Source organism: Lepus europaeus, chromosome 15 (assembly GCF_033115175.1).
Source record: "Lepus europaeus isolate LE1 chromosome 15, mLepTim1.pri, whole genome shotgun sequence".
NCBI lineage: Eukaryota > Metazoa > Chordata > Mammalia > Lagomorpha > Leporidae > Lepus > Lepus europaeus.
Window position 1 is genome coordinate 61,079,008 of NC_084841.1, and position 24,882 is coordinate 61,103,889.

The 24,882-nt window shown below is 46.4% G+C and overlaps 1 protein-coding gene and 5 non-coding genes across 12 annotated transcripts; 4 read left to right on the forward strand and 2 right to left on the reverse strand.

The window, feature by feature from the left end:
* Positions 1-1,113: 1,113 nt before the first annotated feature.
* Positions 1,114-1,186, reverse strand: TRNAK-CUU (transfer RNA lysine (anticodon CUU)). Its single transcript has one exon. It is a non-coding gene; the product is annotated as a tRNA-Lys (tRNA).
* Positions 1,187-1,676: 490 nt separating this feature from the next.
* Positions 1,677-1,748, reverse strand: TRNAA-UGC (transfer RNA alanine (anticodon UGC)). Its single transcript has one exon. It is a non-coding gene; the product is annotated as a tRNA-Ala (tRNA).
* Positions 1,749-3,724: 1,976 nt separating this feature from the next.
* Positions 3,725-16,297, forward strand: TRIM7 (tripartite motif containing 7). 7 transcript variants are annotated; one of them, XM_062212268.1, is made up of 7 exons: positions 3,728-4,319; positions 5,153-5,248; positions 9,510-9,740; positions 10,790-10,812; positions 11,088-11,203; positions 11,621-11,656; positions 14,682-16,294. In XM_062212268.1, the coding sequence occupies exons 1-7, from the start codon at positions 3,801-3,803 to the stop codon at positions 15,191-15,193; spliced, it is 1,533 nt and encodes a 510-aa protein (XP_062068252.1). In that variant the 5' UTR covers positions 3,728-3,800; the 3' UTR covers positions 15,194-16,294. The 7 variants fall into 7 exon arrangements, 6 of the variants coding, with proteins under 6 accessions (XP_062068258.1, XP_062068257.1, XP_062068253.1 ...); XR_009868081.1 differs by lacking the exon at positions 14,682-16,294 and having other exon boundaries at positions 3,725-4,319; positions 11,072-11,203; XM_062212269.1 differs by lacking the exon at positions 9,510-9,740 and having other exon boundaries at positions 3,726-4,319; positions 14,682-16,297.
* Positions 16,298-18,988: 2,691 nt separating this feature from the next.
* On the forward strand, positions 18,989-19,061 carry TRNAT-UGU (transfer RNA threonine (anticodon UGU)). Its single transcript has one exon. It is a non-coding gene; the product is annotated as a tRNA-Thr (tRNA).
* Positions 19,062-21,255: 2,194 nt separating this feature from the next.
* Positions 21,256-21,327, forward strand: TRNAP-UGG (transfer RNA proline (anticodon UGG)). The gene has a single exon. It is a non-coding gene; the product is annotated as a tRNA-Pro (tRNA).
* Positions 21,328-21,603: 276 nt separating this feature from the next.
* On the forward strand, positions 21,604-21,676 carry TRNAV-AAC (transfer RNA valine (anticodon AAC)). The gene has a single exon. It is a non-coding gene; the product is annotated as a tRNA-Val (tRNA).
* The last annotated feature ends 3,206 nt before the right edge of the window (positions 21,677-24,882 follow it).

Here is a 24,882-nt window from a genome sequence, read left to right on the forward strand (position 1 = left end):
ATTGGAAACCATGTAAATGTCCATCAGGAGGTGATTTCTTAAATAAACTATGATTCATCTACAATTGAATATTATGCAAATGCAGAAATGATTAAGGAAATTTTCTATATCTTGAAATGGAAACACCCTCAAAATACGAGCTGTAATTACTATTTTTTGTGTTAAATAGAGGACATAAGACTACATTTACATCAAAACTCTGGAAGAATATGTACATGGATTCACAAATTTTTGCCTAAGGGTTGGAATGGGAGTTATACACTTTTTACTGAATATCTTTGTAGATGGTTCAAATTTTGAATTGTGTAGGGTATTACTTACTCAACAGATGTTTTTAAAAATTCATTTTGTGGTTCAAGCTTGGTGGAAAACAGTATGCTGATATCTCAAAAATTAAAAATAGAATACCTTATGATCCAGCAAGTCCACTTCTGACCATATGTATTGAAAATAGGAACTTGAACATATATTTGCACATCCACATTCATAACAGCATTATTCACAGTAGCCAAAAGTGTAAGGAATTGGTAGGTGAATGGTTAAAGAAAATGTGATATATACAAGTAATGAAATACTATTCAGCTAAAAAGGAGGAAGTTTTGACACATGCTACAACACAAATGAACCTTGAAGACATTATACTAAGCGAAATAAGACCATCAAAAAGGATGGACATCATGATTCCTCTTAGATGAACTAATTATAATTGAGGCTGCTGCAGGCTGGAGGAAATCGGGATAAGAGAGTTGATAGGCACAGAATCTCCATTCCAGCGAGGTCGTGGTGAATATTGCACGATGTCAATGTATTTAAAGACAAGAAAAGCTGATTTGCCTCCAGTTACCAGGCAGGTGAACTAGTGAAGGGCAGTTGAAGAATCACAAGAGGCCCAAGAGTACTTCGTACATAAGAAACTAAATCTGTATTTTTCTACAACAGGAAGGTTGAATCAACCGTTATAAGAACAACGCGGCCATTGGAGGGTGAACCAATGGCAAAAGGAAGACCTTTCTCTCTGTCTCTCTCTGTCACTGTCCACTCTGCCTGTCAAAAAAAAAAAAAAAAAAAAAAGAACAACACATATCTGAATCTAAGGGTAAAAGTAATCCTCCGCGCCCAACGTGGGGCTCGAACCCACGACCCTGAGATTAAGAGTCTCATGCTCTACCGACTGAGCTAGCCGGGCACCTCAGGAAGCATGCTCTCGGCTCTTTGAGCTGAACAATTTTTTTTAAATTATATTAATACTGCATTTTGCAGATGCATTTACTTGTGTTATGATAGAACCACCAAAGCACCTAAGTAGCCAGGGAAATTCAAACTGCGCGGTGCACACATGACAACCACTCCCAATGCCGGCCATTTTCTTCCTATTTTATCCTACGAGCGACCTAGTCCTTTTACATCTGTCGTGAATTGCACCGCGAGGAGGAGACATTATGCTAAGTGAAATAAGACAGTCATAAAGGGTAAACATTAATGCATTTGGGAACTTGTCCCGTGCATTTTTAATCAGAAAAGAGAGCAACTTTACACTGCTCGCAGGAGGATAAAGGGCCATCGAAAACCCAGTCCATCCTATCCAATCTGCGAAATATTCGTCCTCTGAAGTTCTCTTTTATTGTTTTGAAAATGTACTAAATAGCAAAACTTGAAGGAGAGAAAGGAAAAACTTATGGAGATGCCGGGGATCGAACCCGGGGCCTCATACATGCAAAGCATGCGCTCTACCACTGAGCTACATCCCCAACCGCAAGTCTGTATCTGTCTTCTTTCTCTTAGAAGTCGTTTAGTACAGGCTGATGCTCTCAAAATGTCTGGAGCTACAAAAATCCGGCACAGGAGAGCTGCAAGGATCTGGTGATAACTCCCGACAAACGGATCTGAGGGACACCTAGAGAGAGGTCTAGGTCTGGTTGCTCACCTGGAAACAGGTGTGGAAAAAAAGAGGAAATAATTAAGAACCACACAAAATGAATTAGGAGTTCCCAAAATGGGAAGAAGACCGTGTGTAGTATGACACCTCTTGTTTTTTAAAAGGGAGGACGGGGTAGAATGAAACATTCAGAACTGCCAGATTGAGTGCTTGGAACGGGGCGTGGGCTGTGGGTGATCTTTTCACTGTGAACGGCTTGTATCTTCTGAATTTTCAGCCACTTTTAGATCTGTTCAATCCAAAAAAAGTTTACTGAGTGCCAAGAACTGCTTCTGACGCTGGATTTGAGGCATGAACAAACTCATGTATCCCCTTCTTACAGCTGGCATTCCAGAGAACACAAAGTGTTACAGAGAAAACAGAGACAGTAGTGAGGAGGAGTCAATTCTGAACAGTGTGTGTGGTCTGAGCAGACTTTATTTACAAAGTGATATGGAAACAAGAGGGAGGGGAGAAATGAGTCAGGTATCTGAAAGCAGAAAGATCCAAGCATAGGAAAGAGGGGGGAAAACCCAGGAGGAGGGAGTCTGTCAGACATGGTGCAGGAGTAGCAAGGAGGTCCCTGTGGCTGGAGTGGACCCAACATCAGAGGGTAAACAAAGCTGAAGACAGAGACAATGGGTGCAGAGGATGGGGACCAAGAACAGATAAGGCCTTTAGGTTATTGTGAAGACTTCCACTTTTACTCTGAGGGAAGGTTTATTTTATTTTATTTTATTTTATTTTATTTATTTATTTTAGGGAAGGTTTTGAGCAGAAGATTAGGATCTGCACTGGGGTGCTGAGGTCTCAAGTCAAGAGAATGGTTCAGATCACACAGAATGCAGACAGAGGCGCAAGGACTGAGCAAAGGCAGGCAGAGGTGGATGAAGCTAGGAAAGTAGGCAGTCGCTAATGTAGGAATAAACTCAGGGCAAGGCAATGTCCTACAAGGTGCTGAGAAGTAGTGTCAGGAAGACGGGAGCATCCGATTGCAGTGGAAGTGGTCTTAGAATTTGGATTAGAATCGCAGCAGAGGTCTCTGGTGACACTGAGGGTCACCAGAACGACTTTCAAGGAGGGTATGGTGAAAACCTGAGCTGAGTGGCCTCAGAGGGAATCAGGAGAGAGAGTGCGGAAGCAGATTGATGGCAGCTCTGAATGGGGGCTGTGGAAATGAGCTGGAGAGACAAGATAACTTGGAGGGGGGAGATTACACCGAATAAAGTGGGAAAATGATTATAAATGTATTACTTGTTCAAAGATTAAATAAAGAATGGGGGAAGACAGTTGTCGGATAGATGGATACAAAAGTGGATACAAGGCCCAGCTAGGGGTGAAGGGATGTGGCCAGGTTCCAAACCCTAAATTTAGCTCAGCACGGGGCTGGGACAAACCTGTGCTCAGAGAACCTGACGCTGTCACTCAGGCGCCGGGTCCTTATCCTGGCCATGCTGGGTTGGCTCGATCGCAACCTGTAGAGGCGTCCAGCTGGGCTTGGCACCCCCCTCCCACCCCCCACCCCCCGCAGCCCATTTCCCGAAGCTGACTGCTGGTGAGGCCTTGAGGGTTTAAGGTAGGGAGGCGACTGAGTGGAGGCTGCCGGTCAAGGCAGGGGCTGCAGGAGCCTAGAGCCAGGGCGCGGGACCCCTTCCCAGACTTGAATTGTTTTGTGCCGCCCCGCCAGCTGTCGAGTTTCACCCTCCGGCCGCGGATCCGTGCCAGGTGCACTCTGAGCTTATCTCCGCCTTCCTGGTGTCAGTCCCGCCCTTCCTCTCGCAATGGGCAATCGGAGGCCAGCCCGGACCACAGCGCTCCGGGCCGCGGACAGTAACGTCCAGTAGCCTCCCGGGAGCCTTCCGTTCCGGCTGCGCTGAGGACTTGCATGGCGGCAGTGGGGTCGAGGACCGGCCCCAGAGCCGGGGCAGAGGCGCTGGCGCTGGCGACGGAGCTGCAGGGCGAGGCGACGTGCTCCATCTGCCTAGAGCTCTTCCGGGAGCCTGTGTCTGTCGAGTGCGGCCACAGCTTCTGCCGCGCCTGCATCGCGCGCTGCTGGGAGCGCCCGGGCTTAGGGGCCGCCACTGTGCCCCGAGCGCTGCCCTCCCCTCTACCCTGCCCCCAGTGCCGCGAGCCAGTGCGCCCCAGCCAGCTGCGACCCAACCGGCAGCTGGCTGCGGTGGCCACGTTGCTGCGGCGCTTCAGTCTGCCTGCGGCCGCCCCAGGAAAACACGGATCCCCGGAGGCGGCGGCCTCAGGGGCAGCTGTCGGGTGCGCACAGCACGGAGAACCGCTTAAGCTGTACTGCCAGGACGACGGCCGTGCCATTTGCGTGGTGTGCGACCGCGCCCGCGAGCACCGCGAGCACGCGGTGTTGCCTCTGGACGAGGCGGTGCAGGAAGCCAAGGTGAGCTTGGGTCCCATTCCTACGAGTCTCGAGGACTCCCTGCTGTCGTGTAACCTTTCCGCACACGCTATGCGAACGACAGGTTGACAAGCAGTAGGTCCAGGTGAGCCCCTGCCTTGTTTCTCCTATTCCGGGCTGCGGAGCACCGATCACCTCCCATCCCCCACATCATTTCCCTCTGGGACCAATAGTGAGCTGCACGCATGACACCCCAGGAGCTTTGGCAATTTTCCTAACGTCTGTTCCAGGTCTCTGGCCGAGGGTCTTTACCTGCAATAATGGTAGAAATCTTTCTCACACAGATACCTCCACTACCCCCACTCTCATCCCTTTCCCTGGGTCATGGCTCTGCTCAAAGTTCCCACTTAGTGGAGCCCAGTGGGACGACCCACTGGCGGGCGGGCAGAGAAGCAGACTCTTGGGTTAAACAGAAAGCCTGGGCGCCTCCTCGCTGGCTGTTGCTCTGCTAGGCGGTGTAAGCCTAGGTATGTAAGGAGGCCTTGGGCTCTGGGTAAGCCTGCTCTGCTCCAAAGCCGCAAATCACTGGGCTTTCTAACTGTGGGGAGGAGAGCAGAGGAGACCACAAAGTGGGCTGGGCTGCTGGGAGTCTAGTGTTCTCTCCTTGATTGTGCCCCAGATCCTCTGTGAAAGTGAGGCCCCGGCCTCTGGAGTTCCCTGCAGCTGCCCAGGCAGGCTATATCCATCTTTATTTCCGGAGATGACTTCCACCTGGTGTCCTCCCCAGGGAGTCATAACCTTCCTTTGGCTGCAAGAAGGCACATGTGGGAGTTTCTACAATCCTTTCCCCACAATGACTCCCTTTTCACCCGCAGGAGCTCTTGGAGTCCAGGCTGAAGGTCTTGCAGAAGGAACTGGAAGACTATGAGGTATTCAGGTCCTCTGAAGAGAAGGAGAGCAAGGAACTCCTGGTGAGTGGGATCACCCCTATGCCCCCAAGGTGGGAGGCCACCACTTCAGGGCTCTGCACTGGTAGTATTGGAGTGTGTGCCTAAAGAAGAGCAGGTGGATTTTAGAAAGATAATAGGGTACATGTTATATAGAATGACTGTATAATTTATTATACAAACTAGAGATTTCAAGAGTGAAAGGGACTACTGAAATCACTGTAGAACAGCTGGCCTAAACTGGAACTGCCCTGGTGAGTCAGGGTGTGTATTCACTCTAGTGTTATACAGTGTACCTTTTAGGGCATGTAGCAGTGCCTTGCAATTGAACATATTAATATTTATGTATAGAAACATGAATATTCAAACTTTGTGGGAACATAAATAAATAAGGAGCTTCGTATCAGAAGGTATGCTACAAAAGGAGTAGTGAAAAAATTTCTATTTTCAGAAGCTTTTTTTTTTTTAATTGAAATTGACACTAAAGAGAAAGGGCTCAGGGAACTGTTCCCTGGCTCTGCAGAGGGCTAGAGGTTTGAGGACTTGGGTTTGCAGCAGAGAGTGCTCCTTTCCCATCAAATAGGGACGATATTTTGTCAGTCTTAGAATGGGAAGAAAGGTGAAAAGAGAGTCATTTTTGTTAAGGTGAGCCAACATGTGTCATTAGCTGTCATTTTCTATCTTGCAACCTCAATTCTTAGCTCAAGAAATAGGTATTGAAAGAATGAGAAAATCAGCTAAGGTCTTTTAGGACAGGGCCATTCAGTTCTGAAGCTGACAAATGGAGGAAGAGAAAAAACTTAAGAATCAGTCTATCCTCAAAGTGAAGGGGGGCAGCAGCACTGTGGCCAGTGGTCTGCAGCACAGGCATCCTATATGGATGCTGGTTCAAGTCCTGGTTGCTCCACTTCCGATCCAGCTGCTTGCTTATGCACCTAGGAAAGCAGCAGAGAATGGCCTAAGTCCTTGGGTCTCTGTACCCGCATGAGAGACCTGGAGAAAGCTCCTGGTTCCTGGCTTCAAATCAGTCATTGTGGTTATTTGGAGAGTGAACCTGTGGATGGAAGACACCCCTCCCCCCCATCTCTACCTCTCTCTGTAACTCTTTCAAATAGAGAAATAAAATAAACCTTAAAAAATAAAAAAGAGAAGATGGGGGAGGCCCCTTATGTTCAGATGCCTCGGGTCCTTTAAACTGCATTGGTTTACACCTGCATCCCAGAATTTCCCATCTGATCATTCACTTCCCTCAAAAAGGAAGAGCTCACTTCACACTCTAGACCTTTATCCCTCCTTTGCTAGAGAAAGGAATGTGTAGTTCTTCAGTGAGTTTTACAACCACAACTCAGAGGGCCTTCCCACAGCATGTGTAACTTCTTTGCTTCTGACGCTGCTCCCTAAACCATTACTTGGCATCTTCTACTTCTATCCTCCCCAAAACCCTGTCCCCAACTTGTGGCCAGCACATTCTTTATAATAATAAAATGTTGAGATATTTTTGGCTGTCAGCGTCTGATTGGGGTGCTACTGGAATTTAGTGGTAGAGGTCAGAGGGACTGCTAAACATCCTTCAATGCACAGGACAGCTCCTTACAACAAAGAATTATCTGGCCCCATGTCAATAGTGCTGAAGTTAGGAAATCCTGATTTAGAGTTGTCTTACCTTGTATTCTGTTGCTAAAACACAATACAAGAAACTGAATAATTTATAAAGAATAGAAGCTTATTTGGCTTGTGGTTCTGGAGGCTGGGCAACCAAGAGCATGGTGCTGGTATCTGGTGAGGGCCTTTTTACTGCCTCATAACAAGGCAGAGGGCATCACTTTGCTTACACAGCTAATGCCATCTAGGGGCCTACTCTCATGATCTCATCTAATCTCAATTACATCCCCAAAGCCTCATATCTAAATTCCACTAACATATGTAGTTTTGGAGTTCTAACACATACATTTTGGGAGGACATATTCAAACTCTATGAAGAATATATGGGTTTAATTTGGTTAATATTTTCACCTGTTATTTCCTAGGAAGGCAATATAGTACAGTTGTGTGTTCAGACCCTGGGATCAGACTCTATTAGAACGCTGGCTTGCTACTCATTAGTGATATGTTTCTCTGTCTCTTCACCTGTAAAATGAAATAGGAAGTATACTTTACCTCATAAGAACTCATAGAAGTTTCCATTGAAAAGTAACTTTGGTAGTCAAACTTCTCCTGGTGAGTAGGCCAGAACCCTACTCACTTGTCACTGGCCATGAAAGGTCTTTTTTATTATACTGATTGTTGTCAACCGAAATGATCATAGTCATTTGGAGAATCAAAGTGGAAATACCAAGTTAATTAAGCTAATCATACTGAGGACTTACACATGGAATAAATCTGAATTTTCTGCTTCACAAGATTTTTTTTTAGAAAACTTTTATTTAATAAATATAAATTTCAAAGCACAACTTTTGGATTATAGCGGCTTTTCCCCCCATAACTACCCTCTCACCTGCAAACCATCCCATCTCCTACTCCCTCTCCCATTCCATTCTTCATTAAGATTCATTTTTAATTATCTTTATATACAGAAGATCTACTTAGTATCTACTAAGTAAAGATTTCAACAGTTTGCACCCACACAGACACAGAAAGTATAAAGTACTGTTTGAAGTTTAGTTTTATCATTAATTCTCATAGCACAACACATTTAGGACAGAGATCCTACATGGAGAGTAAGTGCACAGTGATTCTCATTGTTGATTTAACAATTGACACTCTGATTTATGACGTCAGTAATCACCTGAGGCTCTTGTCATGAGCTGCCAAGGCTATGGAAGCCTCTTTCACAAGCTTTTGTTTGATTACAGCTTTCATACTTTTCTTACATGATGGGTGTAGGTAACAAGTCAGATTTACGCAAGGCTGCTTTTTTTCTTTTTAAGATTTATTTATTTATTTATTTGAAAGGCAACATTAGAGAGAGAGGTCTTCCATCCGCTGATTTGGTTCACTCCCCAAATGAACGCAACAGCTGGAGCTGAGCTGATCCAAACCCAGGAGCTTCTTCCGTGTCTCCCATGTGGATGCAGAGGCCCAAAGACTTGGGCCATTCTCCACTGCACTATCCTCGAATATTTTCATAGGCACATTAGCAGGGAGCTGGGACTTGAACCGGCTAACCACGCACCCTTTTAGAGTGCCAGTGCTACAGGCTAGAGCTTTAACCTGCTGTTCCACAGCACTGGCCCTGAAAGTCAGCTTTATATGTGGCTGTCAATTAAAAATCAAGCAGGATACACTCTTTGTTATTAAGGGGTACATTACATTCCCATGTTCTGATGTTATCAATCAGCAGTAAGAGCCAAACAATGGGATGGTTAATCATTCAGACTTTGGAGTCGATAATCACTTTTCCTATTATGGATCTAAGACATAAAGTTTACTCCTTCTTAAGGTACAGTAGATGTTTCCTGGGTCACAGTGTGTTTTGAAAAGTCATGTTACCTAGGTTGCTGACTTCAGGCCATCTTCATAGCACAGACAGTATTCCAGCTTATGTAGCCTTCTGCAGTCACCATTTCAGTCTTAAGTTCACCATATCACACATGTGTTCTTATGAAAAGTTAAAATATCAAGAGTACAAGTCTGTGTCTATAAACAAAGGAGTGAAAAATTCTGCGTATGAAGTTAATGGAAAGAACAGAATGTTAAGCAAAGTAAGTTTGCACACAGCATATTCCCACTTGGGTCTTTGTATGTGTGGTGCTACCTCTGGTCATTGACACAGGATTTTTCTTCCTTCTCTCTACTTTTCTGCATTTCCCAGGCTTTATATTTTGAGCATGTGTTACTATTATAATTGCTGAACAGATAAGGTACTCTTTAAAAACAAGTAAACAGTGAAAGAGTGAAGGGTGATGAAATAAATGTGTTTGGGAAAGAAAAAGCAACCATAGTTTAATCCTTGTAGTGGCTCAGTAAGCATGAATTTATCCTTCTCACTTTCGAATGAAGAAACTGTTACCCAGGACAGTTTTAGGGAGAATTTGAATTTTCCCTGGTATAGGTGTGGAGCCCAGCTCCAGAGAAACATGCAAGCACACTGATAGCAGGGCAAAGAGCATGTGCTGAGGTTACTATTGGCACTGAGTTGGGACAATATTTTAAACAGAATATGTACATAGCATGTGTGTAGGTGTGATCCCAGAAGCACTGAGGAGAATGAAACTCTGACCAGAGACTACTGTTATGCCTTGAAGCCCAAGAACCCTTGCCTTTCCAACTTCTTCTCCTGAGACAGAAGCAGATGGCAGCTGAGCGAGAGAAGGTTGGGGCGGAGTTCCAGGCACTGCGGGCCTTCCTGGTGGAGCAGGAGGGCCGGCTCCTGGGCCGCCTGGAAGAGATGTCCAGGGAAGTGACACAGAAGCAGAATGAGAACCTAGCCCAGCTTGGGGCTGAGATTACTCAGCTTTCCAAGCTCAGCAACCAGATCCAGGAGACAGCTCGAAAGCCCGACCTTGACTTCCTCCAGGTGAGTCTGACTCAAGTCAAAAGTTTGAGTCATTTATCCAGAAGCATCAGGAACAGAAGCTAGAAAAGCAAGATTCTGTGAGCTTTTAAAAATCACATGGTCTGGAGTGGAAGGAGTCTAGAGAGTTTTGCTCTCATTCACCTGGAGTTGGAGGTCTAAACAGATATGATAAAACTTTCTTTTCCATGAGCCACAGTAATACATTGTATTTAGTATACTGGTACACATAATTGAAACAAAAGTCTTAAAAATAATACCTGCCTTTGCTACCTGCACTTTGATTTTTAAAAAAAATTCTATTTTATTTCATCCAAAAAAAAAAAAAAATAGGAGGCTGGTACAGCAGGTTAAACCACCACCTGTGATACTGGCCTCCCATACTGGAGTGCTGGTTGGAATCCCAGATGCTCCACTTCCAGTACAGCTACCTGCTAGCATGCCTGGGAAGGCAGCAGAAGATGGCCCATGTACTTGGGACTTTGCCACTCACATGGGAAATCTAGATGGAGTTCCTGGCTGCTGGTTTCAACCTGGTCCAGTCCTGGCTATAGTGGCCATTTGGAGGAATGAACCAGTGGATAAAAATGTCTCTCCCTCTCTGTCACTCTGTCTTTCAAGTAAATAAATCTTTTAAAAAATGGTTACAACCCACCAGATAAACTTTGAAAACCACAAGTGGATCAAGAACAATGATTTAAAAAGATACTCGTCTAAAAGACTGAGTTCTGTAGAGGCTGCAACTGATCTTGGGTGGTTTTGAAGGTGGAGGCAACACTAAGTCTTACCAAATGGCTCAAGAGATGATTCTGTAACAAAGGAAGTGCTGCAGAGCTGTGTTGAAGGGCATGATTTCCTTACATTGATGAGACACATAGTAGCCAGCCACAGCTGGAAGCCTTTTTTACCCAGTTCCTGTGCAGGCTTAAGACCTGGTATACCTGTGTATTGCATATTCTTTTGGAAGGAGGACAAGGAGAAAATTTTGCTTTCTGAAAGGTGAATGGAGGTAACTTGATGCTGATTTTATTTTCTCCTATCTTGTCTTTTAGGAATTCAAAAACACACTAACCAGGTGAGTGAGCCTAACACTTTCTTGGGCCTTTCTGTGCTGCTCTTCTCCTTTCTCACTGAGAGCTCTTTTTATTTTTCATCTCCTGGCCTCTTGTTTGCTGGTCCCTCCAGCTTGCTTACCTGGCTCCCTTCTGAGGTGGCTGTGGATATTCTTACATGAGGTCCAGCTTTCTCTTTTCCACCTTTCTGCCAAGAGGACCATGTCATCCTAGTCTTCATAGCCCAGGGGGCATGAGATACTGTTCTTGGGCCTTCCTCAGGGTCCTTGTCCTGCAGGTGCAGCAATGTGCCTGGCCCCAAGCCAACTGCAGTCTCTTCTGAGTTGAAGAATAAGGTCTGGAATGTTTCCCTCAAGACTTTTGCCTTAAAAGGGCTGCTGAAGAAGTTCAAAGGTAGGGGCCTTGGTGTGGGTCAGGCCATGAAATGTGGATGGCAGTGGTGTGTGTGGTACTTCAGGAGTCCTGAGTGTACCTTTCCCAGAACCTGTGAGAGAAAACAAAAACTTGGGTGTGGGGAGGCCCTGGTGGGAAATCTATTCAGCTTCCCTAGGACACAGAAGAAAGACTGAGGAGGAAGAGCTTGGTCAGACCAGCTCCAGGCAAGAGAGTGAATTGGGGGAGGCAGAACTAAAATGCCTGGGCATCTGCCCCCACCTACCCCTCTCATGCTTGGTCCAACAGCTGCATGTCAACTCCTGGTCTCTAGAATACCTGGGGAGGGAGGGAGCTGATGGGATTTAAATGTCAGAAAAGGTGGCGTCCTTGCCAGGCGATCTTTTTTGTCTTTCATACTTTGATTTTTTCCCTTAGAGGATCTTCAGGGAGAACTGGAGAAGGAGGAGAAAGGTATGGACAGGGATTGTGATGTTGAGTGCAGAATCCATTTCCTGCCTGTGACTTGCCTCAAGGACTCTGCCAGTCTGCTTTCTTGTTCCTTTTGTCCTTGCCCTGTCAATTTTGATGACCTCATTAAGCAGTGGGGCCTGTTGGCCTGTAAGCTGTGGGTCAGTTATGAGTAGGATTAAGGGAGGCTTGTCAATTGTCTGGATAAACCTCTCTTCCCTGTCCCTGCTTCAAGACAGAGAATGTCTCTCCTGAGGATGGGCGTTTTATGCTGACAGGGACCCCCAACAGTTCGAGGCCTGGCTGCTTCACTTTCAATCCAGCTCCCTGCTATAGCCTGGGAGGGCAGTGGAGGATGGCCCAAGTCCTTGGGCCCCTGCACCCACGTAGGGGACCTGGAGGAAACTCTGAGAGCCTGGCTTTGGATTGGCCCAGCTCTGGCTCAGGCCTTCATGACCATTTGGGGAGTGGACAAGCAGATGGAGGATCTCTCTCTGTCTCTGCCTCTCTGTGACTCTGCCTTTCAAATAAATAAATAAATCTTAAAAGAAAAAAATAAGTTCAGCAGGAAGTCAGGTCAGTGATCCCGTATGGTGACAGGAAGGAGGATAATTCTTATTCCTGCAGAACTCTGGAATGTGTGGGATCCGAACTGAAAGGAAGGGAGTAGAAGGCACACAATCCTGATGCTGATGGGCAAACAAAGTCAGAGTTTCCGAAGGTAGAATGTAAACCAACTGAAACAATGCTCCTCTTATGTTCAGAGCCTTGCAATGGTCTTTCTCACTCAGGAAAGGCCTTCAAGTCCTTAAGGGGACTGCCCTTACTGTATACTCTCCTCTTCGCTCACTCTGAAGCCGCACACCCTCCTTGCTATTCCTAGAATGCACCAAGTACATACCTACCTCTGGGCCTTTGCACTGCAGTGGCTGCCTGGCTTTTTCTTTTCTTTTCTTTCAGATTTTTTTTTTTTTGTTTGAAAGTCAGAGTTACAGAAAGAGGGAGAGACATAGAGATCTTCCATACACTGGTTCACCCCCAAATGGCCACAACAGCTAGGACTGGGCCAGGCCAAAGCCAGGGGGGTCATAGATTGGAGCCCATATAGGATTCTGGCATTGCAGAGTGGCTTTACCAGCTACCCACAGCCCTGGCCCTACTGGCTGCCTCTTGGCCTGCAACATGCTTACCCCAGATAGCTGCTTGGTTGGCTTCCTCATCTTTTTTTATGTCTTTGCTTACCAATAAGACCTACTCTGGCCATTCAAGTTGAAATTGCAACCTGTTATCTTGATTCTTCTTATCTTCTATGTTGATCATTTATTGCCTCTTTCCCTACTAGAAAATAAGCTCCAGGAAGGTAGAGATACTTAGCTGTTTTATTCTCTGTGGTTATTCGCAGGGCCTATAACAATGCCTGGAACATAGTAGTGCTCAGAACAAGTGTATATATTTGAAATTTTTATTATGAAAAATGTGGGGGGCTGATGTTGTGGCACAGTGGGTTAAACCACTGCCTGTAATACCAGCATCCCATATCAAAGCACCATTTCAAATCATGGTTATTCCACTTCTGATCCAGCTCCCTGCTAATGTACCTGGGAAAATAGCAGAAGACAGCCCAAGTGGAAGTTCCAGGCTCCTGCCTCAACCTACCCTAGTCCCTGCTGTTGTGACCATTTAGGGAGTGAACCAGCAGATGGGAGACCTCTTTGTCTCTTCCTTTCTCTGTGTTACTCTGCCTTTTAATAAATAAATCTTTAAAAAATTTTAAGAATAAAAGTGGAGAAGAGAGCATAGCAAATGTATGAGCTATAATATATCATCAGCAGTTATCAATTCTTGGCTAATATTTTGATAATCATCACTACCCATTTCTTCCTACTGATTATAAAGAAAATAACAGATAACAAATCATTTCCATAAACATCCTAGTATGTTCTCTCTAAAGACAGACTTTTAAAAAGAACCACAAAACTACATCACACCTAGAACAATTAATGATTTTCTCCAATATCTAGTGTTCCAATTTCTCCAATTTTCTTTTTCATACTTTATTTATTTTCACTTTTTTAATTGAAAGGCAAAGAGACAGCCAGGGTTGGGCCAGGTTGAAGCCAGGATCCTGGAATTCTATCAGGATGTCCCACATGGGTGACAGCGACTGAGTACTTGGGCCATTATCTGCTGCCTCCCAGGATGTGCATTAGCAGGAGGCTGGGTGGGAAGCAGGGGAACTAGGACTCTAACCAGGTGCTCAGATTTGGGATGCAGGCATCCTAAGTGGGGACTTCACTGCTGAGCCAAATATCTGTGCCTTTTCTATTGTTTTTTAAAAGGCAGAGAGACAGAGACAGTGTGATCTTTTACATGCTGGTTCACTCTCCAAGTGCTCACAACAGCCCTGACTGGGCCAAGTCAAAACCAGGTGCTCAGAATTTAATCCATGTCTCTCACATGGGTGGTAAGGACCCAAGAACATGAGCCCTCACCTGCTGCTGCCCAGGGTGTTCATTAGCAGGAAGCTGGGACTACAACTGATGCACTCTAGCATAGGATTTGAATGTTCCAAGCAGCATCTCAACCACTGCTTCTAATGTCTGCCCCCTAGTTGTATTTTAAATTGGATTTGTTGATCTGTTTGAATTGGGACCAAATCAGGTTAACACAATGCATTTGTTTAATTTCAGTAAGTATTTAAGTGGAAAAAAAAGAGTAAAGTACCTGAGTGGCAGAGGCTGGGGAACTGATTGGATTTTTGCTGTGGATGCCAGAAGGATTCTTGGGGGAAAGGGAGATCTGGATGGAGTTACTGGTTCCTGGCTTCAGCCTGGCCCAGCCCTGGCTGTTGCAGTATTTGGGGGAGTGAACCAGTGGACGGAAGATCTGACTCTGTCTTAATTTTCCTCTCTGTCACTCTTTCAAAAAATCAAATAAATAAATAAAAAGAGGCTGCATAGAGCTGAGAGGCAGGAGACTGTGCTAGATGCCTAAAGGGGAACATCTCTCCTTCATGTCTGCCCTGCAGTGGAGCTCACCTTGGACCCCAAAACGGCCAATCCCCGCCTCATTCTCTCTTTGGATCTGAAGAGCGTGCGCCTTGGACAGCGAACACAGGACCTGCCCAACCACCCCTGCCGCTTTGACACCAACACCCGCGTCCTGGCATCCTGCGGCTTTTCCTCTGGGCGGCATCACTGGGAGGTGGAAGTAGGCTCCAAGGATGGCTGGGCCTTTGGAGTGGCTCGTGAGAGTGTGCGCCGTAAGGGCCTCACGCCCTTCACCCCTGAGGAGGGGGTCTGGGCGCTGCAGCTCAACTGTGGGCAGTACTGGGCTGTGACCAGCCCTGAGCGGACGCCCCTCAGCTGTGGGCACCTGTCGAGGGTGAGGGTGGCTCTGGACCTGGAGGTGGGAGCTGTGTCCTTCTACGCGGTGGAGGACATGCGCCACCTCTACACCTTCCGTGTCAACTTCCATGAGCGTGTGTTTCCCCTTTTCTCTGTCTGCTCCACTGGCACCTACTTGCGAATCTGGCCCTGAAGGACCTTGTAGGAGGTGGGATGAGTCAGTCATGGATCTCCACGCTTCTACTCCGGACTGCCTAAGAGGAGCTGATATGGGACACAGCACTGGAAGTGTGAGAATGAATGATTGAGGAACTGGACCCTATGGCCAACTGAGCAGGGGAAGAGCTGCCTTGGACCTTGGAGCCTGTCTTTCCCTGCTAATAGCATGTGGATTGGCATGAACTGAGATGGTGGAGGCAGTGAGAACAAGAGCATAGCTCTTGACAGAAATGCTTCCTATAAGGCCCTGCAGCAATGTCAAACCCTGGTCTTGTGCTGTCCTCAGTGGCAAGGGGGCAGGTTTAGGTTTTGGCTAGCCAAATTCATAATCACTTCTGCTTTGCTTCTTGTCAGCTGCCAGCTCTACCTTAAGAGGTCATGAGACCTCTGCATTCAGCTGGCCTGAGAAAGTTGTCTGCTCAAGAGAAGCACTCAACTCACAGCTCAGAGGACAATCTGGGCCAGAACTGGAAGGAGACCCTTAACCCATGTAAGGAAAATCCCAGGAAAACAGCATATAGGCATTGCTACTGTCCAGTATCCCTTAGTCTGATGAAACAGAGTGATAAGTGCCTCACTGATCACAGTGATGATTAACTTCTCACAGATACCCAACTGCCCTTCCAGTGCCAAGTAGCGTCCCTCGGGTAAGGGGATTAATGATTCTGGAATTTTGAAACAGAAGTTGGCACAGATGCAATTAGAACCAGCACAGAAATGCACAGAGCATAAAAATGTTCCTGGTGGACCTTTTTGGGAACTTGCCAAATGCACGCCAAAAGCAGGCTGTGCCCTGGTGGTGATTCTCCTAGCCACCCTCATTATCTCTTGACTAATTGTTCTCCAACTTCTAGATTGTTGTGCTTTTGAGAGGGTGGTGATGGACTGTTCCTTGCATAGTACTCCTCTGTGAAGGCGGACAGATAGATGAAAATACAAACTGTAATCACATGTCTCAGTGTGGCTTGGCTCATTTTCTACTCCTTCAGGTTGAGTGCAGCAGAACAATCATGAGCAACAGTTTCTGCTAAAGTCTTACGTGTGTGTTTATGTATGTGAGGAGTGTGCACACATATATTTGTGTCTCAGATATGGGAGGCATATTTGCATTTTGAAAAGGGCATTTATGGGCAGGTGCATAAGGTTTAGCTGTTACAGACCTGGGTCATTTTGATCATACACTACCACTGATTTGCTGTTGTTAAATATTAACCATCCCAAATATAGGGGTGGGTATCAGTGCCAGTGTCAGACCTAATTATCTTGCACCAGTTGTTTAGACAGATGTGTTGGCATGCAGAGACAGTGACAGTTGAATAGCCCTGTCTTCAAGTGTCACAGGGTTTTAATGCTCTATCCTTTGAGAAGTTTGAAGCATGTGGGGGGCAGTCAGAACACTGTTCTATAGCTGGAATCAGTTAACATGGCACCAAGCAATCAGAACCCAGTCTCTTATGAGCTAGGTACAGGACCCTATAAGTCCAGCCTACAGCAGCATTACCAAAGATAAATCCTATGCCCTGTGCATACATGGAGAGTACTTCTACAACACTGTAGGCAATGCATATTTTTAAATGCTTTTTTATTTAGTAAATATAAATTTCCAAAGTACAACTTTTGGATTATAGCAGCTTTTTCCCCCCATAACCACCCTCCTACCCACAACCATCCCATCTCCCACTCCTTCTCCCATCTCATTCTTCATCAAGATTCATTTTCAATTATCTTTATATACAGAAGATCAATTTAGTATATACTAAGTAAAGATTTCAACAGTTTGCACCCACACAGAAACACAGAGTATAAAGTACTGTTTGAGTACTAGTTATACCGTTAATTCACATAGTATAACACATTAAGGACAGAGATCCTTAGGTCATACACTGGCACTGATACCCACCCCTAAATTTGGGGAGTAAGTGCACAGTGACTCCCGTTGTTGATTTAACAATTGACACTCTTATTTATGATGTCAGTAATCACCTGAGGCCCTTGTCATGAGCTGCCAAGGCTATGGAAGCCTCTTGAGTTTGCCAACTCCGATCTTATTTAGAAAAGGCCATAGTCAAAAGTGAAAGTTCTCTCCTCCCTTCAGAGAAAAGTACCTCCTTCTTTGATGGCCCATTCTTTCCACTGGGATCTTACTCACAGATCTTTCATTTAGGTGTGTGTGTGTGTGTGTGTTTTTTTTTTCAGAGTGTCTTGGCTTTCCATGCCTGAAATACTCTCATGGGCTTTTTAGCCAGATCCGAATGCCTTAAGGGCTGATCCTGAGGCCAGAGAATGCATATGTTTTAAAATCACTGATTCCCACGAGGAAATAGCATTTCTAACATTCACTTGCTAAGTCAATCATCTAATATCATCAGCTCTAATGTATTTCAGTTTATATGGCTTTTTGGATGAGTGTCACAATTCCCTTTGTACCATTTAATGACTGTCAAGTATATCACAACATTACAAGTCTCAGAAGGTGGGATGCCTAGTGGAAGGGCCATGTGCACCCGTAGGGACAGGTCTGGCAACTGTTGGGTGGGTGCTTCTGTGTGTACTTTCAGTTTTTGTTTGTAAATGCGATTTTCTATCAGGGAATGTTTGCAGAATAACTGCATAGATATCTATACATATCTGAAGAAATGTGACAACAAAGTAACAACTGCATATGGAGGGGAAGACATGTTCTCTCTTGGTCACCATGGCAGTGCAGTGAATCGGGTGGTGCAATGCTAGTGTGAAAGCATAGGTGGGTACAGTCTCCTTTCCTATCTTTTGGGTGTTGTGAGATGTTTTGGTCTCTGTTCTACCCCTTAGTCCCAGATGCCTGAGAGCTGAAGAGTCCTGAGAACCCAGGCAGCTGCTACCACACAGACCCTCACAAGGATCTAGAGCATCCAGACTCCGGTGCACCCAATGCTTGTCTCTGGCGTGACCCAGGAACCCACGTCGTTTGGTCTTGCAGGGACCAGATGGCCATAGGGCAGGGTGGATCACCAGGCCAAGGTCTACTGTATGGAGCCACCACGTTCTTTCCTGCGCCAGGGGCTCCTGTCTGCCATCTGTCCCCTCATCGTCTTATTCTCCACCGTGTGGGCTCTTCACGGATTCTGGGAGACCACCTTTGAGGTCAAGGCATGCCCTAAGGGTTGCTTTTCCTTAATTTGTCTAGAAGATGAGGCATTACTTAGCCCCTCTCTCCGGATCCTTGACCCACTCTCTCTCAACACCACTTCCAAACACCCAGTCCTTTTGATTCCTCCACCACTCCCTGTCAGCCTCTACCTCCTGTTCCCTCTGACTGTTCCCTCAACCCGCGGCCCATCCCAGGTCCCACCTTACCAGCTCAGATCTGGATTCCCCGCAGGACACACCTACCGACATCTCTCCCTAGTCCTTCTTACTGCCTGATCCCTGGACTCTGACACAAAACGCGGAAGACTTGCAATTCTGCCTCCAGCCGGCGACCACCAGCTAACACCGCAGCTCCACACGGCTCCGCCCACCGGAAGCTCCCCCTCCCCCGTCCTTTCGGGGCCCCCCCCGCACGCGCGTGCGCACAACGCCAGTTTTCTCCGCAAACCCACCCCCTCCGCCGGCCTTTGGGGCTAACTGACATATATCAACATTGCAGGCCAGGTGGCAGCAGCTGAGATGAAAGATGCTGACTGTATTTTCAATGATGTGGCACTTCAACTCGCCACTTGGTGTTCTGCGACTGCGCATCCGTGAGAACGGTGTCAATTGCTCGTGCGCAGAGGGCTTGCTTGTGGCTGGCTCCATAGCTCAGGGGTTAGAGCACTGGTCTTGTAAACCAGGGGTCGCGAGTTCAAATCTCGCTGGGGCCTGCTTAAGTTTTTTTTTTCCTGAGAAATAGAAAAGCAAAATGAACCAAGTGAATTTATAACTATGTGGAGGCTGAGTCTTGGCCGAGCTGCCTGAGCTTTACGACTCAGGTACATGCTGTAATTTTATTTTCGGAAGTCGCGTGCACTGCATCCTTACCCTTCGCCCACAGTCTGCTCTGGCCGAGTCCTGTGGTTACCCTGTGGCTCATCTCCACCCCTGCTCGCTTCCATCTGCGGGCTTTCTTTTCCAGTCTTTTGGAGGTCTTTCCATTTTCATCCTGTCACCCTACTCCGATTTGGAGTTTGCCCTCGTCTCTTGGCCTTTCTTCTTTCCAGGATGGAACCTACTCTCCCTCTCTTTGGAAAGAAGACGATACTCACTCACCCCTTCCCCCACTCGGTTTGCCTTTCCTTCCCGTGCGCACTGAGAGTTAGGTCTGCGTTCTGATCGCCGAGCGGTGTGTCCTAGTCCTCCCGGCCCTTACCATCTTCGTGTTGTAAGCATTTGCTTTTGCCCTCGGTGGAATTTTCTATGTAAAGACAGTGCAAGCAGGACTTAAAAGACTTTTAGTTTGTAAAAACGTGTTTACTTCCTTTTAAACCAACAGACCGTCAATTATATGCTGGCCGTCTGACTTTGAGGTTCCAAAACAAAAACCGGATCCGGTGCACCAGAGAGAGAAAACCACTCCTGAACACCTGGGTAGAAGCCCGAGGGGATGGAGAACAAAGTGCGTTTGAAGGGGAGGGAGCTGGGGTCTTCGACCCACGCCGGAAGGCACACGCTTCCCTGTTTCCCCCTTTCAAAGAACCCAGACTCTGGTCACGACTCGAACAGACTCGTTCGGAATAGGCCAGGACCCCCGCGCACTGGGGGACCCCAAGGTCTGACCCCCAGGAAGGCCATCTCATTGTGGAAGCCGGAATTTGGGGACATGGCGGGCTACCCAAGGGACTGAAATACGGCCATCTCCCGACTAACACCATAGATTCCCGGGGTGACCGCGTGGAGGGTGTTGGCAGCTGGTCCCTGATAGTAGCTGGACAAACTGGTGAATGAACGCCGCGTCTTGCTCTCGTTGGGGCTCACTCTGGGCGCGACAGCAGCGCCTAAGCCAGGCGGCCGCTATATTCACAGGTCACCCGGCAGGATCAGCCGGCCGCCAGGGGAAGTGCTGAGGGCGGATTCCTAGGCTTACGCTGGTGGCGGAGGCTTGAGTACAGAGCGTGGAGGGCAGCAAGGTGGAAAGGATCCGTTCACCTGGGATGTTCACCGAGGCAGGGGCCGAAGGCCAAGGACGGAAGACACAGAGAGGCGCCAGTGGAGCGGTCAACGCAGAGGAGTGAGCAAGATGCCCGGGAGTGGAAATGGAAACCTGAGCACTTTTATAGAAGTTTGTCCCTGAGACCTGAGTTTCCCACAGTGTATAACAATGTAGGAATTGTCCCTGCTAGTAGCACCAAACCAAACCAAACAAAAAAATAAAAAACCAAAAAACCCTGTGAATCAGCTCTAAGAGGACTAGTGCGAATTTCACAGCAGAGAGTCCCAATCTGTTTTTGTTGTTGCTATTTTCAGCTACCAGATAAATCAGTGCAGTTTCGTGCCTCAAGTCTGAGGCCATGGAGGAGGAGGTCGCTCCGGCGGCATCCGGCACCGGTACAAACTAGGGGGGCTGCGCACCAGCCTCGGGGTCACTTCCGGGACGGCGAGGTTCCAGGCCAATGGTCAATGCTCCCCTACGCTTCCCTGCGTTTTCTGAACATTTAGCAAAAACTCATGTAATGCTTTTTATATTTTTATAGAACAGTAGAGAACCCCACCTCTTTACCAGAAGCCCGAGCCTGAAGGGACTATCCGGATTCCCACTTCACTTTTCTTGAGCTAGACTGTCCAGTGTGCCCGTCCAAATGAGTTCATTCTAGCAGCCCTCTGGCTCTCACAGCCTATGCGCCTAGCCCCCGGCCGCCGGTCGCGCCGCTGCCGCCTGCAGCCCGAGCACTCGTGGGAGAGGCGCAGCTCTCGGAGCCTTTGCAATGCGCTGGCTGCATGCGGCTGAGCTAATAGTGTAGGAGGCGGCGGTGAGTAAAACAGGTCGGGCTTGGGGGACTCCCACACCACCCAAGTGTTGTAAACTGGCAAATGAGCCGCATAGAAAATGATCAGCGCCCCCGCCAAACACCGCAGCTAGTTGGCTCGTTGGTCTAGGGGTATGATTCTCGCTTTGGGTGCGAGAGGTCCCGGGTTCAAATCCCGGACGAGCCCGTTCCTTTTTCACTTCCTGTTACCTGGCTCTCTGTGGTTCCTAAGGAACCGCCTCGAATATTTGGGGAGGGCAAGCAGTTGGAGGAGAACACAAATAGGAGACTGAAGGAGCCCTCCTAGGAACTTGTAGATGCTAATGACAGGCTAAATGTAGAGCCCAGTGCGATTGTCCGTGTCGGTCCTTGGTGTCCACTTTTCGCAGGTGGCAATTGCAATTCAATAAACTTAGGGCTTTGCTAACGATCAAGTAAGTTTTGGCGCACGGGGACATCACCAGTTTCCGTAGTGTAGTGGTTATCACGTTCGCCTAACACGCGAAAGGTCCCCGGTTCGAAACCGGGCGGAAACATTTGAAAAAAAATTTTTTTGGGGGGGAAGGAGTGCGATAGGTGGAGTGAAAGCTGGAGATTCTCTAACATTTACACATGGGAGGAAAGTTGGAGCCTCTTCCAGAACATCCAACCACTTACCTCCATCTGGTTAGAGAACTCATGTAGAGAAATACCGACACCACTGCTTTCCCTCAGCTCTTAGGGAACCACATAAATCTGAACCCACCTCACTTGCTGCCGAGGACACCCGGGCACATGGATCTGGTTATGGTCCAGTTTACAACCACATGCTTCTTAAACAGATTCCAGATTCCAAACAAGCGTGGGAGCGACAGCAAGTTCAACCGTCTTCCTTTTGCAAAATCACGAGAGAAAAAGTTAAAGTAAGCGACCTCAACCCATTTGGCAGCGGTAGGATTTCCTCCAGCTGCTTCTCCCTGACTGGAGCCTTATTCCCGCAGCGGCTTAGGCAGCTGGACCACGCTACCGGCTTGCTGGTACTGCCCTATGTGTGTGTATTTCTCCCATATAAATAATGAACTCAGGGTTCGTGGACAAACAGCTTAGTGGCGAATCATCTCAGACACACATCTTGCAGAGCAGAATTCGCTAGGCCACTGCCACAGGCGCGGAAGCAGCTCCAGGAACGCTGTGACAAGAAGGGTTCGTGAGCGAGCCTGCAAAGTTTGCGTTAGTGGGAAGAGCGCTGAAGAAGTTGCAAGGCCGTTGGGGAGTGGGTGTGAGAACAGGGAAAACCTTCTACACTTTCACCTTAAACAATATATTTCGATAACTGTGAACTGAATTGTTTATATAAACTAAAAGACTAAGTGAGGGAGAACCTGCACATCCGTTCCCATTTTTTTTTAAAAAAGTAACCCCCCCCCCCCCCGCCGTGACGATTATACACTCAGATGTGTCTCTGGTGTTCCCATTGACTGCTGTCCACCCAATTCTGCTGTTTGTTGTTTCCACCCTTTAAACAAGTTTCCCAGATCAACGTATCAAGGTACCAAAACACCTGAATGCACACTATAGGGAATTTTTTTTCCTGATTAGAAGAATCAATTTTTAAAAATTAGCAAAATCTAGGAAAACCTATAGAAAAAAAACCACACCTAAATCCATAACTCAGAGCTAACCATCAATATTAGTGGATGAATCTCAAGTTTGTTTTTCTATTGATTTTTCCTTGCAGCGGTATATCTATATCCTTAGTTGTGATCTGCTGTAGATACAGATTTGGATTATTTTTTTAAAGTTAGATTTGCTTCTCCCCAAATTTCATTTGAATTCCAGATCAAATTCCAGAATATGAAAGAGCCCAATTTCTGATTCTGGGACAGAGACTTGGAGAAATTCAAAGAAGGGAGGGTCACTAGTGCTACAGTAGAATAACAGGTGATTACTGCTACATCCCCTTGCAGATATTTCCCATTATGCAGGTCACTTAATGTAAAGATGACAGTGTGACTCTTTTTTTTGTTGTTGTTGTTGGAATAAATTTATTTCATCTGTCTGTAAACAAGGTGTTTTAATAGTTATGGCATTTTTAAAATGCATATTAAAGCAGGTGAGTTAGACTGTATCCCAGATGTAACAAAGTGCAGGGAAAGAAATGGTCAAATCAGCAACAAGATTTGTTTTTAAATCTGTACATTATCCACAAGGCCCAAACAATAGAAGCAAATACTAGAATGTCCCTAAAGTAGTGCCATTCGAAAGAAACCCTTAATAGGTCAGTTAAAATCCATCTCACAACAGCAACAGTTCATTTTAACAATAGTATAGCACCGAATACATATGGAAAAAATTCATCACAAGACAGCCAAGTTCACAATAATGCAACTTCATATAAAAACTCAAGCTGCAAATAAAAATTGGTCCTATGAAGAACGAACTGGATACACTCCAGATGGTTATGTTGGGATATCTAATATCCATAATGGCAGCCTTTTACAATTTTACTAAAGAGTAGAAGCTGGTGTGCAAAGAAAAAGGAACAAACATCTGAGCTACTGCAGTGATGAAATGTCCCTGGGGATTAATCAGTCTAGTACGGTCATGGGAGGAAGTGCCTTTTGCTCTTGTTTGTAGTTGCACTCTTTACACGTCCTATAGACATTATGAAAAAAGGTTTGTCTCTACTCAAGTGCAACAACAATATGAAAAGCAAACTCCTGCAGCTCTCAATAGCTCGTCAACAAAAGGGGTATTAATTGGGTAAATTAACCAGGCACTGCATGAAAGAAGATGGACTCAAACCAAATACCTCATGTGCGAAGGAGTGGGTAGGAAGAGAGGAGTGAAGGAAAGATGCATGCACATTTTCCTCCCAACCATGCGCTATGAAAGGAAGACTACATGAGCCAAGTAAATGCTCAAAGTGCTGAAAAAACACTGATCAAGTTAGATTGTACAGCCGGCACCTTGCTTAATATTAACTTATTTTAGTAATCAACATCCCATTAATTGCTACGACAATGTAATGCCCAACTTGGCATGCCCCTTCCCCCCAATTTCAAGGTATCATGCAAATCATTATTGTGCTGCAATTATGTTGCCGGGTGAGGGTTGGTTACATACAGTGGTTAACATACAAGTGATCCATTGGGCAAACAGGAATATGACTTTAGAAAATAGGTAAAGAAAAGTTAGCTACCATCTATAGTCTGGTAGCACTGTGACCATATTTGGGGTGGTGAGGAAGACAGCTGCTAGGTAGATGGGGAGAGGCTGCTTACCCATCAGACCTCCTCAGGTATAAAGCTAGTTCATATGCTTTCTTGTTAAGTGTGCCTCTGTGGACACCTTCCTTTCCCATGATTATAACCAATGCTGGAGTACACACGGAAACAAAACAAAAGTGAACAGAATTATTTAAGGGGGAGAGGGCAGAAAGAAAGACACTTTTCCCCACCAACAGAGGGATACAAATACAGTGTGACTCTTAACAACTGCGTATAGTGCTGTGTTTTTTTTTTTTAAGCAATGATATGGTTTAACTTTTAAAATTTAATTACATTTTATTTGAAGGAGAGGGGAGACAGGACTTGAAGACAGAGAGCTGGTTCTTTCCCCCAAATTCTTTCAACAGCCTGGGTCCAGATAGTCCAAAGTCAGGAACTGATCTGGGTCTCTCATGTGGGTAGAAGAAACCCAAGTGCTTGAACCATTAACTGCTACCTCCCAAGGTGAGCATTAGCAGGGAGCTGGAATTAGA